Genomic DNA, 13792 nt, shown 5'->3' on the forward strand with positions numbered 1-13792 from the left:
TAAAATCCACCACTTTTTGCAAAAAGTTGGCGGAGTCTTAACCTTGCAGGAGCGCGTGAGGTCACTCGTCGACTGGTCTATACAAATCCCTGTCGATCTGGTCCCTAATTACAAGTAATACATTGTTCTAAATCTCAGTTTTGTCCGAACGTTCTTATAAATATAATAGACAACAAGAACAAATTGTTTAAGGTTGAAGCAGATATATTTGTAGTTTAACAAATTACAGTTGAGAAAATAATATATTTTGACTGTTTATGTGATATTGAGGATATTTGTTCATGTCAGTGTAAGATCGTTTGTTATTTCACGAGTGAAAATAGAAAATTTACCTTTTTTTGGAGTTTATCCTTGACATGCCTCAATAAATTTCAAAACACATAATGACGTCATTAGTGTGACGAAATGACTTCAGTATAACAGCAAAATTCTCCATTTAAACTCTTTAACAATGTAAATAAACGGTGAAAAAGCATCAAATAAAAAGAAAATTTGTTGGATTCCGTGGAATGAATTCACTCGTGATCATAGAAAATATATGTATAATTATTTATGATAATCTCAAAATAGAAAAAGGAGTTCCGAAAATTTGTTCTTTTCACCGGTGAAAATAACCATTTTTTCATTTCACTGCTGTTATTTCACTGCAGAAATGTCATATTTTATCATTAGGTATAAAAGAAAGTATTTTCTGCGTGTTTCTCGAAGGGAGTTTGTTAATAATGATTAATGTGCACTGGTTACATCTTTATACATTAATATATTATAGGACAATGCCAAACACCTCAATCATAAGACAAACTGTCATAGTGGATGCACAACATTTGACATTTAAATTGTTAAGAATGCTTCTTTTAAAAATATCCTAAATGCAAGTGCATTACAAGTTGACATTATAATCCGAATATAATAAGACTTTTTACAACAGATTTGTTATGTATACAATATAATTTGAAATGCACTTGATTGGCATTGAGAAACACACCAGGTAGACTTCTAATTGTCCAAAATGATATCTCGATATTTTGCATTATCTGTGACATTGTAACTGTTATTTAAAAGGGACCTTTTCACATATTTTGCCACGTATTGAAGTTTCTCATTAAATGCTTAAAATTTATGAATGTAAAAACAGGAACTAAATTGCTAAATTAAAAACAAGAATAAAATTAAATAAAGAATAATGTACTCATCAACTGGTCTCAAACCACTGACCCTTGGAGTAAAAGTCTAGCGCTTAAACCACTCGGCCATCATGATCATGTTATTACAGGCGTATTATATACTTTATATAGGAAATCTTCGTTTTCACAAACTATAGTGGTAACAACAGAACTCTCAAAATTATTCAATCCTTTCGCGTTTGTAACGCTTTATAACTTTCAGATTTTAAATCGTCAAAAGATGCACACAACGGATATTTTCGAGCATAGAAAATGTGTAGTATTACTGTTTCCTCGCAAATATCATAACTAGACTCTCCAACAAAAATTTGCAAATCCGAAGTTTTTTTTCATTTTTTGTAAAAATATCAAACGTTAAAAGGTCCCTTTGATTGATTATTTATGGTTGCATCAACATTCAACAGTTTGTTATACAAATATAATGTTATCAATAGTATAATTAAAAAAATAATATTATCAAAACAATCATAAAGCAAAACATAAAACATGGAACAACCCGGATGGTACGACCGCCCTTGAAAGAGCCCTTTTGACCAAAAAGGCAGTTTCTGCATTTCTGCCCTTTTCAAATCCTAGCCGGAGCACTGCATTGTTAATAAACTTGTATACAAGGCAAAAGATTATTTGTGTACATGTCTGTGTGTACATTATAACGATTTAAGCCAAATTAAGCTATGTTTCACTATGACAGTACTTATAGGTATAGCGTTTTCTGAATTGTTTTTGTTAGACAGGATGTTGTTTATTTTACTAAAATCACTTTACTTGAAGTCATTATATTTTTAATGTTCGTATAATTATTTTTTTAACAAACAAACTTAAAGTCCGTCAGCTACAAAACGCATAACTATATACGTGAAAGTAAAAAATAACATGATGCGTTAAAATCTGACAAAAAACAAAAAAAAATACCACAAAAGCTGACAAGTAAAATTTTTAACCATACAAAGGCAAATAAATTATCATTATATAAAAATAATATGCAATATCTATAAAAAAAATCATTACAATTCTCATAAAATCAAATAAGCTTGTATTATAAAAGCATGTTAATTTAAGAGTGCAGAAAAATACTAATCATAACAAAGTGCATCTATCAAAGTTTTGAGAACACTAATTCATGCAACCGATGTAAGCGAATGTTACAAATATAAAATAATTCATTTAGGATAGGAATTACTTAACAGTAGACAGAATTCTTTCCAGACGTTCTTAACAGCTTTCTTGTTGCGGTGGACAAACGCATGTTAAATTGACATTTGATTTTTTAAATAAACACCGCAGTCCAGTCGCTAACATGAACGACAAACTTTGAGATGAAGATTTTCCATAAACTTCCATTTCACCGCATTGAATCATTGACAATACTGTAATAGTCTTTTGTTCAGAATTTCTTATCAATTGTTCATTGCTTAAAACGTGTTGAAAACAAACCAGAGATCCACTATCACCTTTTTTTGAAAAAGGCCCTTGTGGAAGCACATCCGGATCATTTGGCGATTGAGGCAACGCATCTGGAAGATTGTCAATCATGATAAGGTACATGTCCGTTTGGGCGCAAGGTAGATCTGAACATGGAAGCTCCAAGTCGGGGCATGCAATCAGCCCGCGAGTTAAGCCAGAATAAGCTCCATATTTGTAAACCCTTTTACCTACCAAATTTGAATGCTTGCCTTCATACACCGTCCATGACCAATGCAAACCGTCTTCGTCCTTTATGTATTGATTACACGATTTATATGCACCATTTTCCACCTGAACTGCTGCGAAGTCAACAAGCGCAAATGACGGATTTTCACCAAAGTGAAAAGTCATTTTGGGTGAACTAGTTGCAAAACGACGATAGATCTCTCCTTCGCATTTATAAACCTCATGTTTAGGGCATGGACTGTCAACAACATGAGCGCATGTCAATCCGAATAAATTCCCAGAATCATCTGTGACAAACCCACCAAGAGTCCCAAACCGGTAATGTCTACAAGCATCACGCATTCTAATGCTACCGTCCTTTGAACCACAGACTGCGCCGTCCTTACAATCACCTGGAAGCTCATCATGATAAGGCGAGCAGATTTTGCTTCCATCTTCAATCGCCATCTGAGCAGTCGGTTCAAACCTTACAACCTCTACAGCATACGGGACAAAGAATCCATGTTGCTTCATAATTTTTGGTATTTGTTGACGACAATCTACTTTGCACTCGTCAACATCCCCTGGTTTACTTTCATCATCAACTTCCATAACCTCTTTGTGATCGTTACGATTTTTTGCTTCTTTCACCTGAATACGTTTCGCACCGTGTTCTGGTTTTAAATAAATCGTGAAATTGTTGTAAACTGTTCCAATGCAAAAAACTCCTTCCAACCTGAAAACAGATTATGTAATTAATTCATTTTGAACCGGAATAAAAATCGTTTTATTATGAAACAACAGAATGAGAAAGTTCAATTACTTCAGACATATTAGTATAAACGAAAATTGTTAAAATTGTGATAACTGATTGTTCAACTAGAACAATAATTCAAACGGTGTACTATTGAAAAAAACGATGAATGCATAAAAACGTTACTAAGCTTTAAAATTCTTTGGCTATAAAAGTGTTAACATTGCAAGTACAAGTGATCTGCTCCTTATATTCTTCACTCAAACAACTTTGCAATACATAAAATATGCATAATCAAACTTCCTTTTCAATTTAAAAAAACCCAATCAGGCTACCTTAATAAATCCTTCCTCAAATTTGGTGGTACAATTAGGTGGTTTTGATATCCAGTTCACATCATCGCCAAACGTGGTTTGTTCCAGGTAACTGTTGACTTCAAACAACATTTTTTTCATCACAGTGATTGTTTGATTTGTTGTTTCACATTTGGCATTCAAATCTTGAATGACAGTGGACATGTCTTTTATAATACCTTCACCCAATGTAACACACGTCAAATTATGCAATTTGTGGGGTATAGAACACGACTGCAGTATTGCATCTTTGGAATTTTGTGATAGATACTTAACGAACAGTTCTTCATAATCTATTGCATCCAGTATAAGATTAACGATCTTGGCTGGAATTCCGTACTTATGCACACTATATGGAATCAAAACATTACATCTTAACAGCATGCTTAAATGCTTTTCGTCCAATGCCATTTCTGCGCTTGATTTATGCACAGCGTGTATGTTTCTTGGCAATAATTCCTCTCCTGTTTCCATTTTTTCTGCGATGGCTTTATCGGCAGTTTTATGCTCAAGCTTGTAAGCATTCATAGCAGATTGAAACAGTCCTTTATGCAAATAGTCATTAACATTAACATCTGTATCTTTTGCATGCACTGTCCCAACTGACAACAAACAATAAACGATCAGGCCAAGAATATCCGCCAAGTTCTCTTCAATGTAATCTGATATAGTTGTAGCGATTTCAAGCTGCCCGGAACCAAATATGACCCTGCTAATGACCTCTTTTTTTGTGTTGATGTAACTTGTTACAAATTCTTGTTCCGAGCCCGAGGGTCTGTTTGCAAGGTCCACAATCCAAACTAACGGCTCACTGGCATTTACGTTGTGCAGATAGTCAATAAAATGACCCAATATCTAAAACATATTCAAAATAGTTTTGCATCTAGACTTTCCACTTACTCATCACTGAGAAGAGAAACACAATACAGTTCATTTACAAAATTACATTTGGGTAATGTGTATGCATGAGAAAATAATAAATTGTAACTTATACCTGGATGAAATTTTCATTAATACTTTGTCCCTGCACATAACACAGAATGACTTGTGAACCTGTTGCACTACGGGTTGACTGTAAATCTGCATTTAGGTCGACAAAGGTGTTCTCTCTCGGCAAAAATGCATTCTCAATGTAGACAATTTCCAAATCATTTTGATACCATTTGAAAGCTTCATCAATTTTCCCAATTAAATCAGAATTTATGTTGAATGGAAGAGAACCTGATAATACACGATAATACATATAGTTATATAACCTAGTATACATGTTAAATTGAAACATTTACAAAACAACAAAGAAAGAACAGAAAGAAAGAACAAAGTCATATAAAATAAAACACTATAACTATGTGACATGCACTTCATAATGATTTATTAAAAAATCGCATTTTTTCAAAACTCAGTGGCGATGTAACACTTAAATATTTGTTCCTGTATACGAATCTACAATATTAATGCACATATTAATTATAATGACATTGTAATTTGCTATTAACGCGAACTGCAATATATAACGTCTTACCAATTACTCTTTGGAATCGAGGATACAAATCCAAGAAACGTTTCCTGAAGTAGTGAACCCTTGGATACACCCTCCATGACTCGAAGCTCCTTCTGCAGTCGATAGACATTGTAAACAGTCTAAGAACATCATACTGTCACGGACTTAAAAAAAATAATATTGCTGTAATCATAATTATCATCATAACCACCAATATCATCATCAAAAAAATAATTTCAACATCACAGAATCATAGTTTCTCTTTAATGATTGTAATGATTTTCAGCAAAATGCATCTTGTGTTAAAAGGATGCAACCGATACCGGAAACATTTTCAGTTGATATATCATTAAATCAAACTTTCTGAACAATTTTCGTGTTGATAGTGCAAAAAATGTAACTTGGTTTAAACCAGCAATATAAAAAAATATCCCAGCCCTCACACTAGAACCATTTTTGTTTCTCGGCCCAACTATAATTAGAAAAAAGCGTCATGCTGATTCAACGACCAGTGTGGCATCTACTAGAGTGTTAACGAGGTTTCAAAATAGCCATGAAAGGAAAACCTGGTTGCCAGTTTTCCAACGGACACGAACCATTTTCGCACTCGGGCAAGATATCAAGAGAACACATGTTTTACGAGGACTTGACTAAAAATGTGACTTCTATAATATTAACAAGCTTTTTCTTTGACCCTCTGAACTAGTTTTTCCCCACATGGCCCAGTTTCGAATTCGACGGAGATATCATTGGGACAAACTTTCTGACCTAGCTTCATTAAGATTTGAATAAAATTTAGAGTGTTGATAAGGTTATGCAACAGTCATATAAGAAAAACTGCCTCGTCACCTGGTGGCCATGCTTTTTTAAACGGATTGAAGCCATTTTCTCGGTGCAGATAGCATTAGAAAACAAAATCTCAACATGTTTCATGACATTTGTACTAAAACTGTGACAACGTCTAGTGTTAACAAGTTTTTCTTTACCAAACAATGAAACTGCCCCCCCCCCCACGTTAGGCCATATTATTTCTCAACGGACCAAAACTATTTTTTTCAACGGACCTGAACCATTGTACTATAATGTGACTAGTGTGTTAACAAGTGTTTTTTTATTAATGACATTCAAACTAGTTTTTCACCTCGAGTGACCTCGAGTGACCCAGTTTCAAACTCTTGATGTTGACTCTAGAGTATTCATAATTTAAATGTTGACGACTCACAACAACACCAGACAAAAGGCGATCATAAAAGCTAACCAACCATGACTACGTTAAGCTCATATGAGCTTATAAGACCATTTGTATAGTCGAATTGAACATTTATTAATTGAAGATATTCAGTCCTAATAATTCAGTCTTTATAATTTGCTTTTGTTTCTAACTAGTCACCAGGCCTTTGTTTATTTTTATTACACAACATTGGTTTCAATTATGTATTATTATCTAAGAAAACAATACAATAATTATACCACCTAAACAAAAAAGTGGTATCGCTCACATGTGTTAAGGGTATATAATACTATACCCTGGTATCGCTCACCTGGATTAAGAGTATAATTGCTTGTCACAAGTTGTGTTAAATAACCTTTACTGAAATTTGTCCGGTTGTTAAGTTTTGCCTCCACTTGATGAAATTTATAATTTTGCCCCGATTTAATTCAAATACAGTCAGGTCTCCAAAAGCGGGCCACTAACTTCACTTCAATCAATTTGTTTCTTAAACATACCTATTTGATTTAAAGTATAATCTGATAAGAAACTATATTTTTTTCACACGCAATTAATTGTAATTATTTAGCGAAGCATTGTTGTGAGAAATTGGCTTACACTTGGGCAGTAGGTTTCCCCAATACCAAAACGTCAAACACGTGACCTCATGGGTGTACCAAATGGTCAGTGGCGGTGTTAAAATACTGTTCGTGTATGAAAACAAAGTATGAGAGTAGAATAAAACTTGAATGTTGATTTATTTCCAAAACAATATTTATTTCGAAGATGACAGAATCAACATGATAATCATTCATAAATGATGAAAAAAACTAATGTGTAACCCTCGCATTATTCATTGTATTATTTGCATATAAAATACACAACAATTAACACAGAAACATGTCTGACCCCACGGAAACACCAAGAAGAACACTTTCTCGAAAATATCCAATCACTTGTTTAATGCACGTCATATTACTTTGTAGTCAAAATGATAAACCCTTTATTTCATGGTCTCACAACACAGTACACATATTTTTAGGGGCCTGTTGCAAGAAAAAATATTCTTGTCAATGAGAATTACATCGAAGGCATGCATTGATTGATCTGACAATTTTTAGTGTGCGCATGCGTTGGTCAACTAACACGTCTTCCTCTGACCGAAGAAAAATTTCTGCAAACTATTGTTTCCAGCTATTATTTTATATTTTATTAGTAATAAAGGGTTAACATTTGTATATTTGAGACTATTCCCATTCACGAAGCAGAGAAATCCCTTTGAAAAGGTGCATTTTACACCTTTTTCACACGCCTATTTTGACTAGGTGATACGTACCCTGACACCGCCATATTTTTTCGCTAACTCCCGGAAGTAAACATCCTGTTACTACCACATTAGTTTACAACCATGTTTACAGGTATTTCAATCACCCTTTCAGTATTGTCAGCGGTTCTTAGGATATTTATGACCCCAAATGAGTTGGACACTACTCAACCTCGCCCTTCTATTAGGCCAAATCACCTTGTTACACATCGTTTTACGGGTTCGTGCTCATTATTGCTACGCTTGAAAAAGTCCAGCAGGTCAAATGCCCATGTAAAACCTCAGTGTTATTCCTCCCTAGCTTATTTGAGCCTACTCCTACTGTCCCTCTCAGCAGACATCGAGCTTAATCCAGGCCCAGAGCCCAGTTATCCATGTGGAAGCTGTGGCATCGATGTTCTAGACTCTGATCAAGCCCTAGAGTGCGACGAATGTCAAACTTGGCACCATATTGCATGCCAAGGTGTTGGAGACAACACATACCATCACCTCCTAAATCTAGATGTCTCGTTCTCATGGATGTGCACCCACTGCGACTCCATTAACATATCAAACATATCCAGCACCTCCAGCTCCCCCACCAGTCATCCAAATAGCTTCTCATCACTACCCCATGAAAATCCAACTCCTGTTATAATATTTGGCAAGGTAAAATCTAAAATCCCACCCTATGCCAACCTAAGGGTCTTGTATTTGAACTGTCAATCTGTTGCAAACAAAAAACAAGAGTTCCACGTCCTACTTGATACCCACCACCCTGATATTGTTGTAGGCACCGAGTCCTGGTTAAATGAAGACCACCTCACAAGCGAAATCTTCCCATCCTCCCTAGGCTACACCCCCTACCGTAATGACAGGAAAAATGGTAAAGGAGGTGGCGTATTCATTCTGGTCAAAAATAAATTTATTTCTTCAGTACAGCAACAACTCACCACATCCTGTGAAATCTTATGGGTGAAAATAAATATGAATAAGTCCAAACCCTTGTATGTTGCTGCCTATTACAGACCAAACGAAAATGATCTTCAGAGTATCACGGAGTTTGGCAGGTCACTTGAACTCTCAAGACCCCTCAAAGGAACCAAATGGATCCTTGGTGACTTTAACACCCCCAAACTATCATGGGACTGTGATCACATCCCAATAACCAAACCTAACTGTAGCCTTCCCCAGTCTTATGACAAGCTGCTTGAAATCCTCAATGATCACAGTCTCACACAAATGGTCAACAAGCCCACCCGAAATGATAACATCCTGGACCTGTTTTTAACGTCAAACCCAACATTAGTCAGCCATGTTAATGTCCAAGCAGGTATCTCCGACCATGACTTAGTTATCGCCCAGGCCAGATTAAAACCCCAGATAAATAGGCAAGCCCCGAGGGAAATCCCACTATTTAGGAAAGCCAAATGGGATGAACTCAAATCCTTTATCAATACCTCCAAAGTCAGCATCCTCCAAAACGCAGAGACCTCATCAGTGGATGAACTCTGGAACCAATTTAAGGCCCTTATCCAGGCAGGTATCTCAAAATTTGTCCCTATCAAAAAAGTAGGCCCCAAAAGACTTCTCCCCTGGGTTACCCAAGACATAAAAAGATTAATCAGAAAAAGGGATTCCCTTTACCAAAAGGTCAAAAAACACAAAGGTCAAAACCCCTACATTAGGAAATTCAGAACCATCAAACACCTCATTCAATCCAAAATAAAAAGGTCATACGAACTATACATTGAAGACATCCTAGATATACAACATGCAGACACTCACTCCAGCAAATTCAACACTATAAAGTTGTATTCCATCATAAAGAATGCAAAACAAGACGCTCAAGGTGTTTCTCCACTCAAATGTGAGACAAGCGGAAACCTTATCTCAGACAGCCTTGGTAAAGCCAATATACTAAACAGGCAATTCCAATCTGTTTTCTCAGGAGTCTCCCCTCTGTCTCTATCCCAGCTATGCAGAAATACCCTAGGAAATTCACCGTACCCCACCATGCCCAAGATAGAAATAGACCCCAAAGGAGTCTTGAAACTACTCCAAAACCTTAAAGTAGATAAGGCTGCTGGCCCAGATATGATCAAACCCATTGTCCTCAAGGAACTCCGGCATGAGATCCTTGACCTAGTCTCACTGATTTTCCAAAAGTCCTTAGACTCTGGTCAACTCCCATCAGATTGGACGAAGGCAAACGTCTCTCCTCAATTTAAAAAAGGTAACACTAGCGACCCAGCAAACTATAGGCCCATATCACTCACATGTGTCCTATGCAAACTACTAGAACACATTATCGCATCTAGCCTATCCACACACTTTTCCAAACACAGCATACTCTATGAGCTGCAACACGGGTTTCGCGAAAGGCGGTCCTGTGAGACTCAGCTTATAGAGTTAGTAGATGACTTAGCGAAAACTCTTGCATCAGGTAAACAGACAGACCTAATCCTACTAGACTTTAGTAAAGCCTTCGACAAAGTCAATCACCTCAAATTACTGCATAAACTTAAGATACATGGTGCTTCTGACCAGACCATATCCTGGATCAAATCCTTCCTAATCGGCAGATCCCAATCAGTCGTAGTAGATGGTACTAAGTCTGACCAAGTCCCAGTTACCTCTGGAGTGCCTCAGGGTTCTGTCCTTGGCCCCCTCCTTTTCCTACTATACATAAATGACCTCCCTTCCCTTGTTACATCCCAAGTTCGCCTCTTTGCTGATGACACTGCCATCTATCTAACAGTGACATCCGAGGCGGACTGTCAAAGTTTACAAGACGATCTCAGTAAACTAGAGAAATGGGAAGAGCTATGGGACATGGAGTTTAACCCTGGCAAGTGTCAGGTTCTCCATGTCACACGGAATCGTAAGCCCATTGCGCACCAATACAAGCTTCATGGTCAAATCCTATCCCCAGTTAAGGACGCAAAATACCTTGGTGTTGACATTTGCCATGATTTAAGTTGGAACACACATATCTCCAGGATCACAACAAATGCAAACAAAACATTAGGTCTCCTCAAACTTAACATCAAGACAAAACATGAAAAGGTCAAATCACTATCCTATCAAACACTAGTACGTCCCCAACTTGAATATGCTTCCCCCATATGGTCACCACACACTCAGGTCAACAAACACAACATAGAAATGATTCAGCGGCGAGCAGTCAGATGGGTAAAAATGACTACTCCCATTACACCAGTGTCACACAACTTCAAAATACACTCAACTGGCGCACCCTTGAGAACAGACGCATAGATGCCAAACTCGTCCTTTTCTACAAAGTCTACCACCATCTTGTGGCCATATCCCTCCCATCTTATCTTGAAGCCCCAACCAGGTTAAACAGACACATGCATCCCCTCAGTCTTCGTCAAGTCCAAACAGGTTACGATTACTTTAAGTACTCTTTCTTCCCCCACACCACAGTATTGTGGAACAGGTTACCCCACCCCGTCGCAATGCTGCCTGACCTTGAGAGCTTCAAGCAGGCAGTAGCCCAACTTAGCCACTAAACCCATGGGAATTGCTTTTATCCATTTTTTACCCCTTGTATACTACATGACTTTTAAATCTCTTAACAACCTAACAACACTATCCTTATTATTGTACAAATTCTTAATTTGCTGAAAGATACCTTTCTCAGCTTTTACTCTTTTACTTTACTAACAGCCAACGCGCACCCTGCCCATAATACTCGCGAGAGGCGTGAGGCAGTACTATGAGATAGATAGATAGATAGAATTTCCACATCCAATGTTATTTCAGAGTTTATATTTAGATTTAGAGATATGCACTGCATGTAATTTGTTGGAAATTCATCTCTAATATCAAATGAAATAACTGCTGCTAAGGTCACATTCGCAACAGCAAATTAAAATCCAATAATTACTTTGATAGTTCAAAATAATGTTAAGACCACAACTGAAAATTCGCATATTTTTTAACTCCGATTGAAGACACACCCTTCATCTGATCTCAAATCAATAAAAAAACATTTCTTATAAACAAATTAAGTTTCTTGAATCCATATTGATAACACATAAAGACATTATTCGATTAAACATTGATGCTTTTGTAAGACCTTTGCAAATTGTGGTTTAACCGTTTTCGAATTCTTGAATCAATTATTTAAAGGGATCTTTTCACGCTTTGGTAAATTGACAAAATTGAAAAAAGTTGTTTCAGATTCGCAAATTTTCGTTTTAGTTATGATATTTGTGAGGAAACAGTAATACTGAACATTTACCATGGTCTAATATAGCCATTATATGCATCTTTTGACAATTTTAAAACCTAAAAATTATAAAGCGTTGCAACGCGAAACGATTGAATAATTTGGAGAGTTCTGTTTTTGTCGTTAAATTTTGTGAAACTACGAAGATTGCTTATATAAGGTATAAAATGCGTCAAGTATGTGTACTCGGCGGAATAGCTCAGTAGGCTAAAGCGTTTTTACTTCAGGACTCTGGCAGGACTCCAGGGGTCACTGGTTCGAAACCTGCTCCGGGCAATGTTCTTTTCCTTTTTTTAATTTTATTCTTGATTTTTTACTGGAGCTTTTACGATCCAATGTTTACAATTATCAATATAAAGCATTTAATGAATAAGTCAAAAAATGCCAAAATCTGTGAAAAGGCCCCTTTAATCGTTAAAGGAGAACTTTATTGTTGAAGAATTATTTGTTGGCCTGTAAATTCTAAGTAAAGCTCGGGTAACAATTTGACACAGTAATATAATCATTTTTGTTAAACTAGAAAGCGTTAAGAAAAATATTTACCATAAAACATTAATGTATTCCGCTATTGGGGAATTGCCACTTGTGATCACTTGACAGTTATCTGCCTATTTTCAAGACAATCATAATTATAGTATAACTTTTATAATCACTGTCGTAGATATGTCAACCAGCTTTTTTTCACAAAAACAAACAGCTTTGTAAATTATTTTAAAATGTGCTATCAATACGCGTGTTTAAAGATGAAATCAATTTACATAATTATTTGTGATCAAACAATGTCATTCAAAAGAAAAGGTATGTTATAGAAAAAAAATTCGCAGTCAATAAGTACAACGCCATACGGCCATTTAAAGGTCACTATATATCTGTTATGTACTCAATAGAACGTTCCATGCAGTATAATCACTCTGTATTGTCAGACTTGACTGTATTCAGTTTCGATTTTAAATGACAGTACGATTACGAATAAGCGGTTATAACTTAATTTAAAATTTTAAAAAGAGGACTCTTTAGAGATTGTAAGATTGCATTACTATCAGTTATAGATATTCTTATTACTATAATGAATGTTTATATGAATTGTAACTATAAAAAAGCTCAGATCTACTTACAAAACTATAGTATAGATGTGTTTTGGCCGGATTTTCCAGAGCTAAAAATAGACGCAAATGTCGCGGTTACTTACCACTTACAGTTTGCGGTTACTTACCACTTACAGTTTAACGTTGGTGCTAAACTGGTTCTCGCTCTAGAAATACAAAAAACTTGAACATTATGTCTTAATAGCTGTGATAGAATTATATCCAGATATATTTGATAAAAAATGACCAATTAAGATTAGATGCGTGTAAAGAAACACAGATTTATTGAAACATATTTTTTAAATAGTTCACTCACACATGCAGTATAAAATATATAATTCCACTTTAACCTGTTGCTCGGAATTGATACAAGACTAACGTTTATATGACCGTAAAACAAATCCTTTTAATGCATTATTATTTCCCTCTGGCGCAATATGACCTATGTCACTCAATTGTCGACCCACTTTAATTCATATAAATGTCGTCCAATATTATGTGTCGCAACGGTGCGT

General features: G+C 35.9%; 1 protein-coding gene across 8 annotated transcripts in view; it reads right to left on the reverse strand.

The window, feature by feature from the left end:
- LOC127857867 (uncharacterized) overlaps nt 1-13375 on the reverse strand; it is a 31815-nt gene extending 18440 nt beyond the window's left edge. The window contains exons 1-6 of one of the 8 annotated variants that reach the window (XM_052394566.1): nt 13308-13374; nt 7250-7335; nt 5443-5585; nt 4915-5141; nt 3903-4775; nt 1721-3549 (exon numbers count right to left, since the gene is read on the reverse strand). In XM_052394566.1, the coding sequence (XP_052250526.1) occupies nt 3442-3549; nt 3903-4775; nt 4915-5141; nt 5443-5551 (1317 nt within the window). In that variant the 5' untranslated portion in view covers nt 5552-5585; nt 7250-7335; nt 13308-13374 and the 3' untranslated portion in view covers nt 1721-3441. Of the gene's footprint in view, nt 1-1720; nt 3550-3902; nt 4776-4914; nt 5142-5442; nt 5586-7249; nt 7336-13307 lie in introns of those variants that run through there. The other 7 variants (XM_052394567.1, XM_052394573.1, XM_052394575.1 and 4 more) reach the window with 7 other exon arrangements.
- Nucleotides 13376-13792: the final 417 nt, after the last annotated feature.

The sequence above is a fragment of the Dreissena polymorpha genome, chromosome 14, assembly GCF_020536995.1.
Source record: "Dreissena polymorpha isolate Duluth1 chromosome 14, UMN_Dpol_1.0, whole genome shotgun sequence".
NCBI lineage: Eukaryota > Metazoa > Mollusca > Bivalvia > Myida > Dreissenidae > Dreissena > Dreissena polymorpha.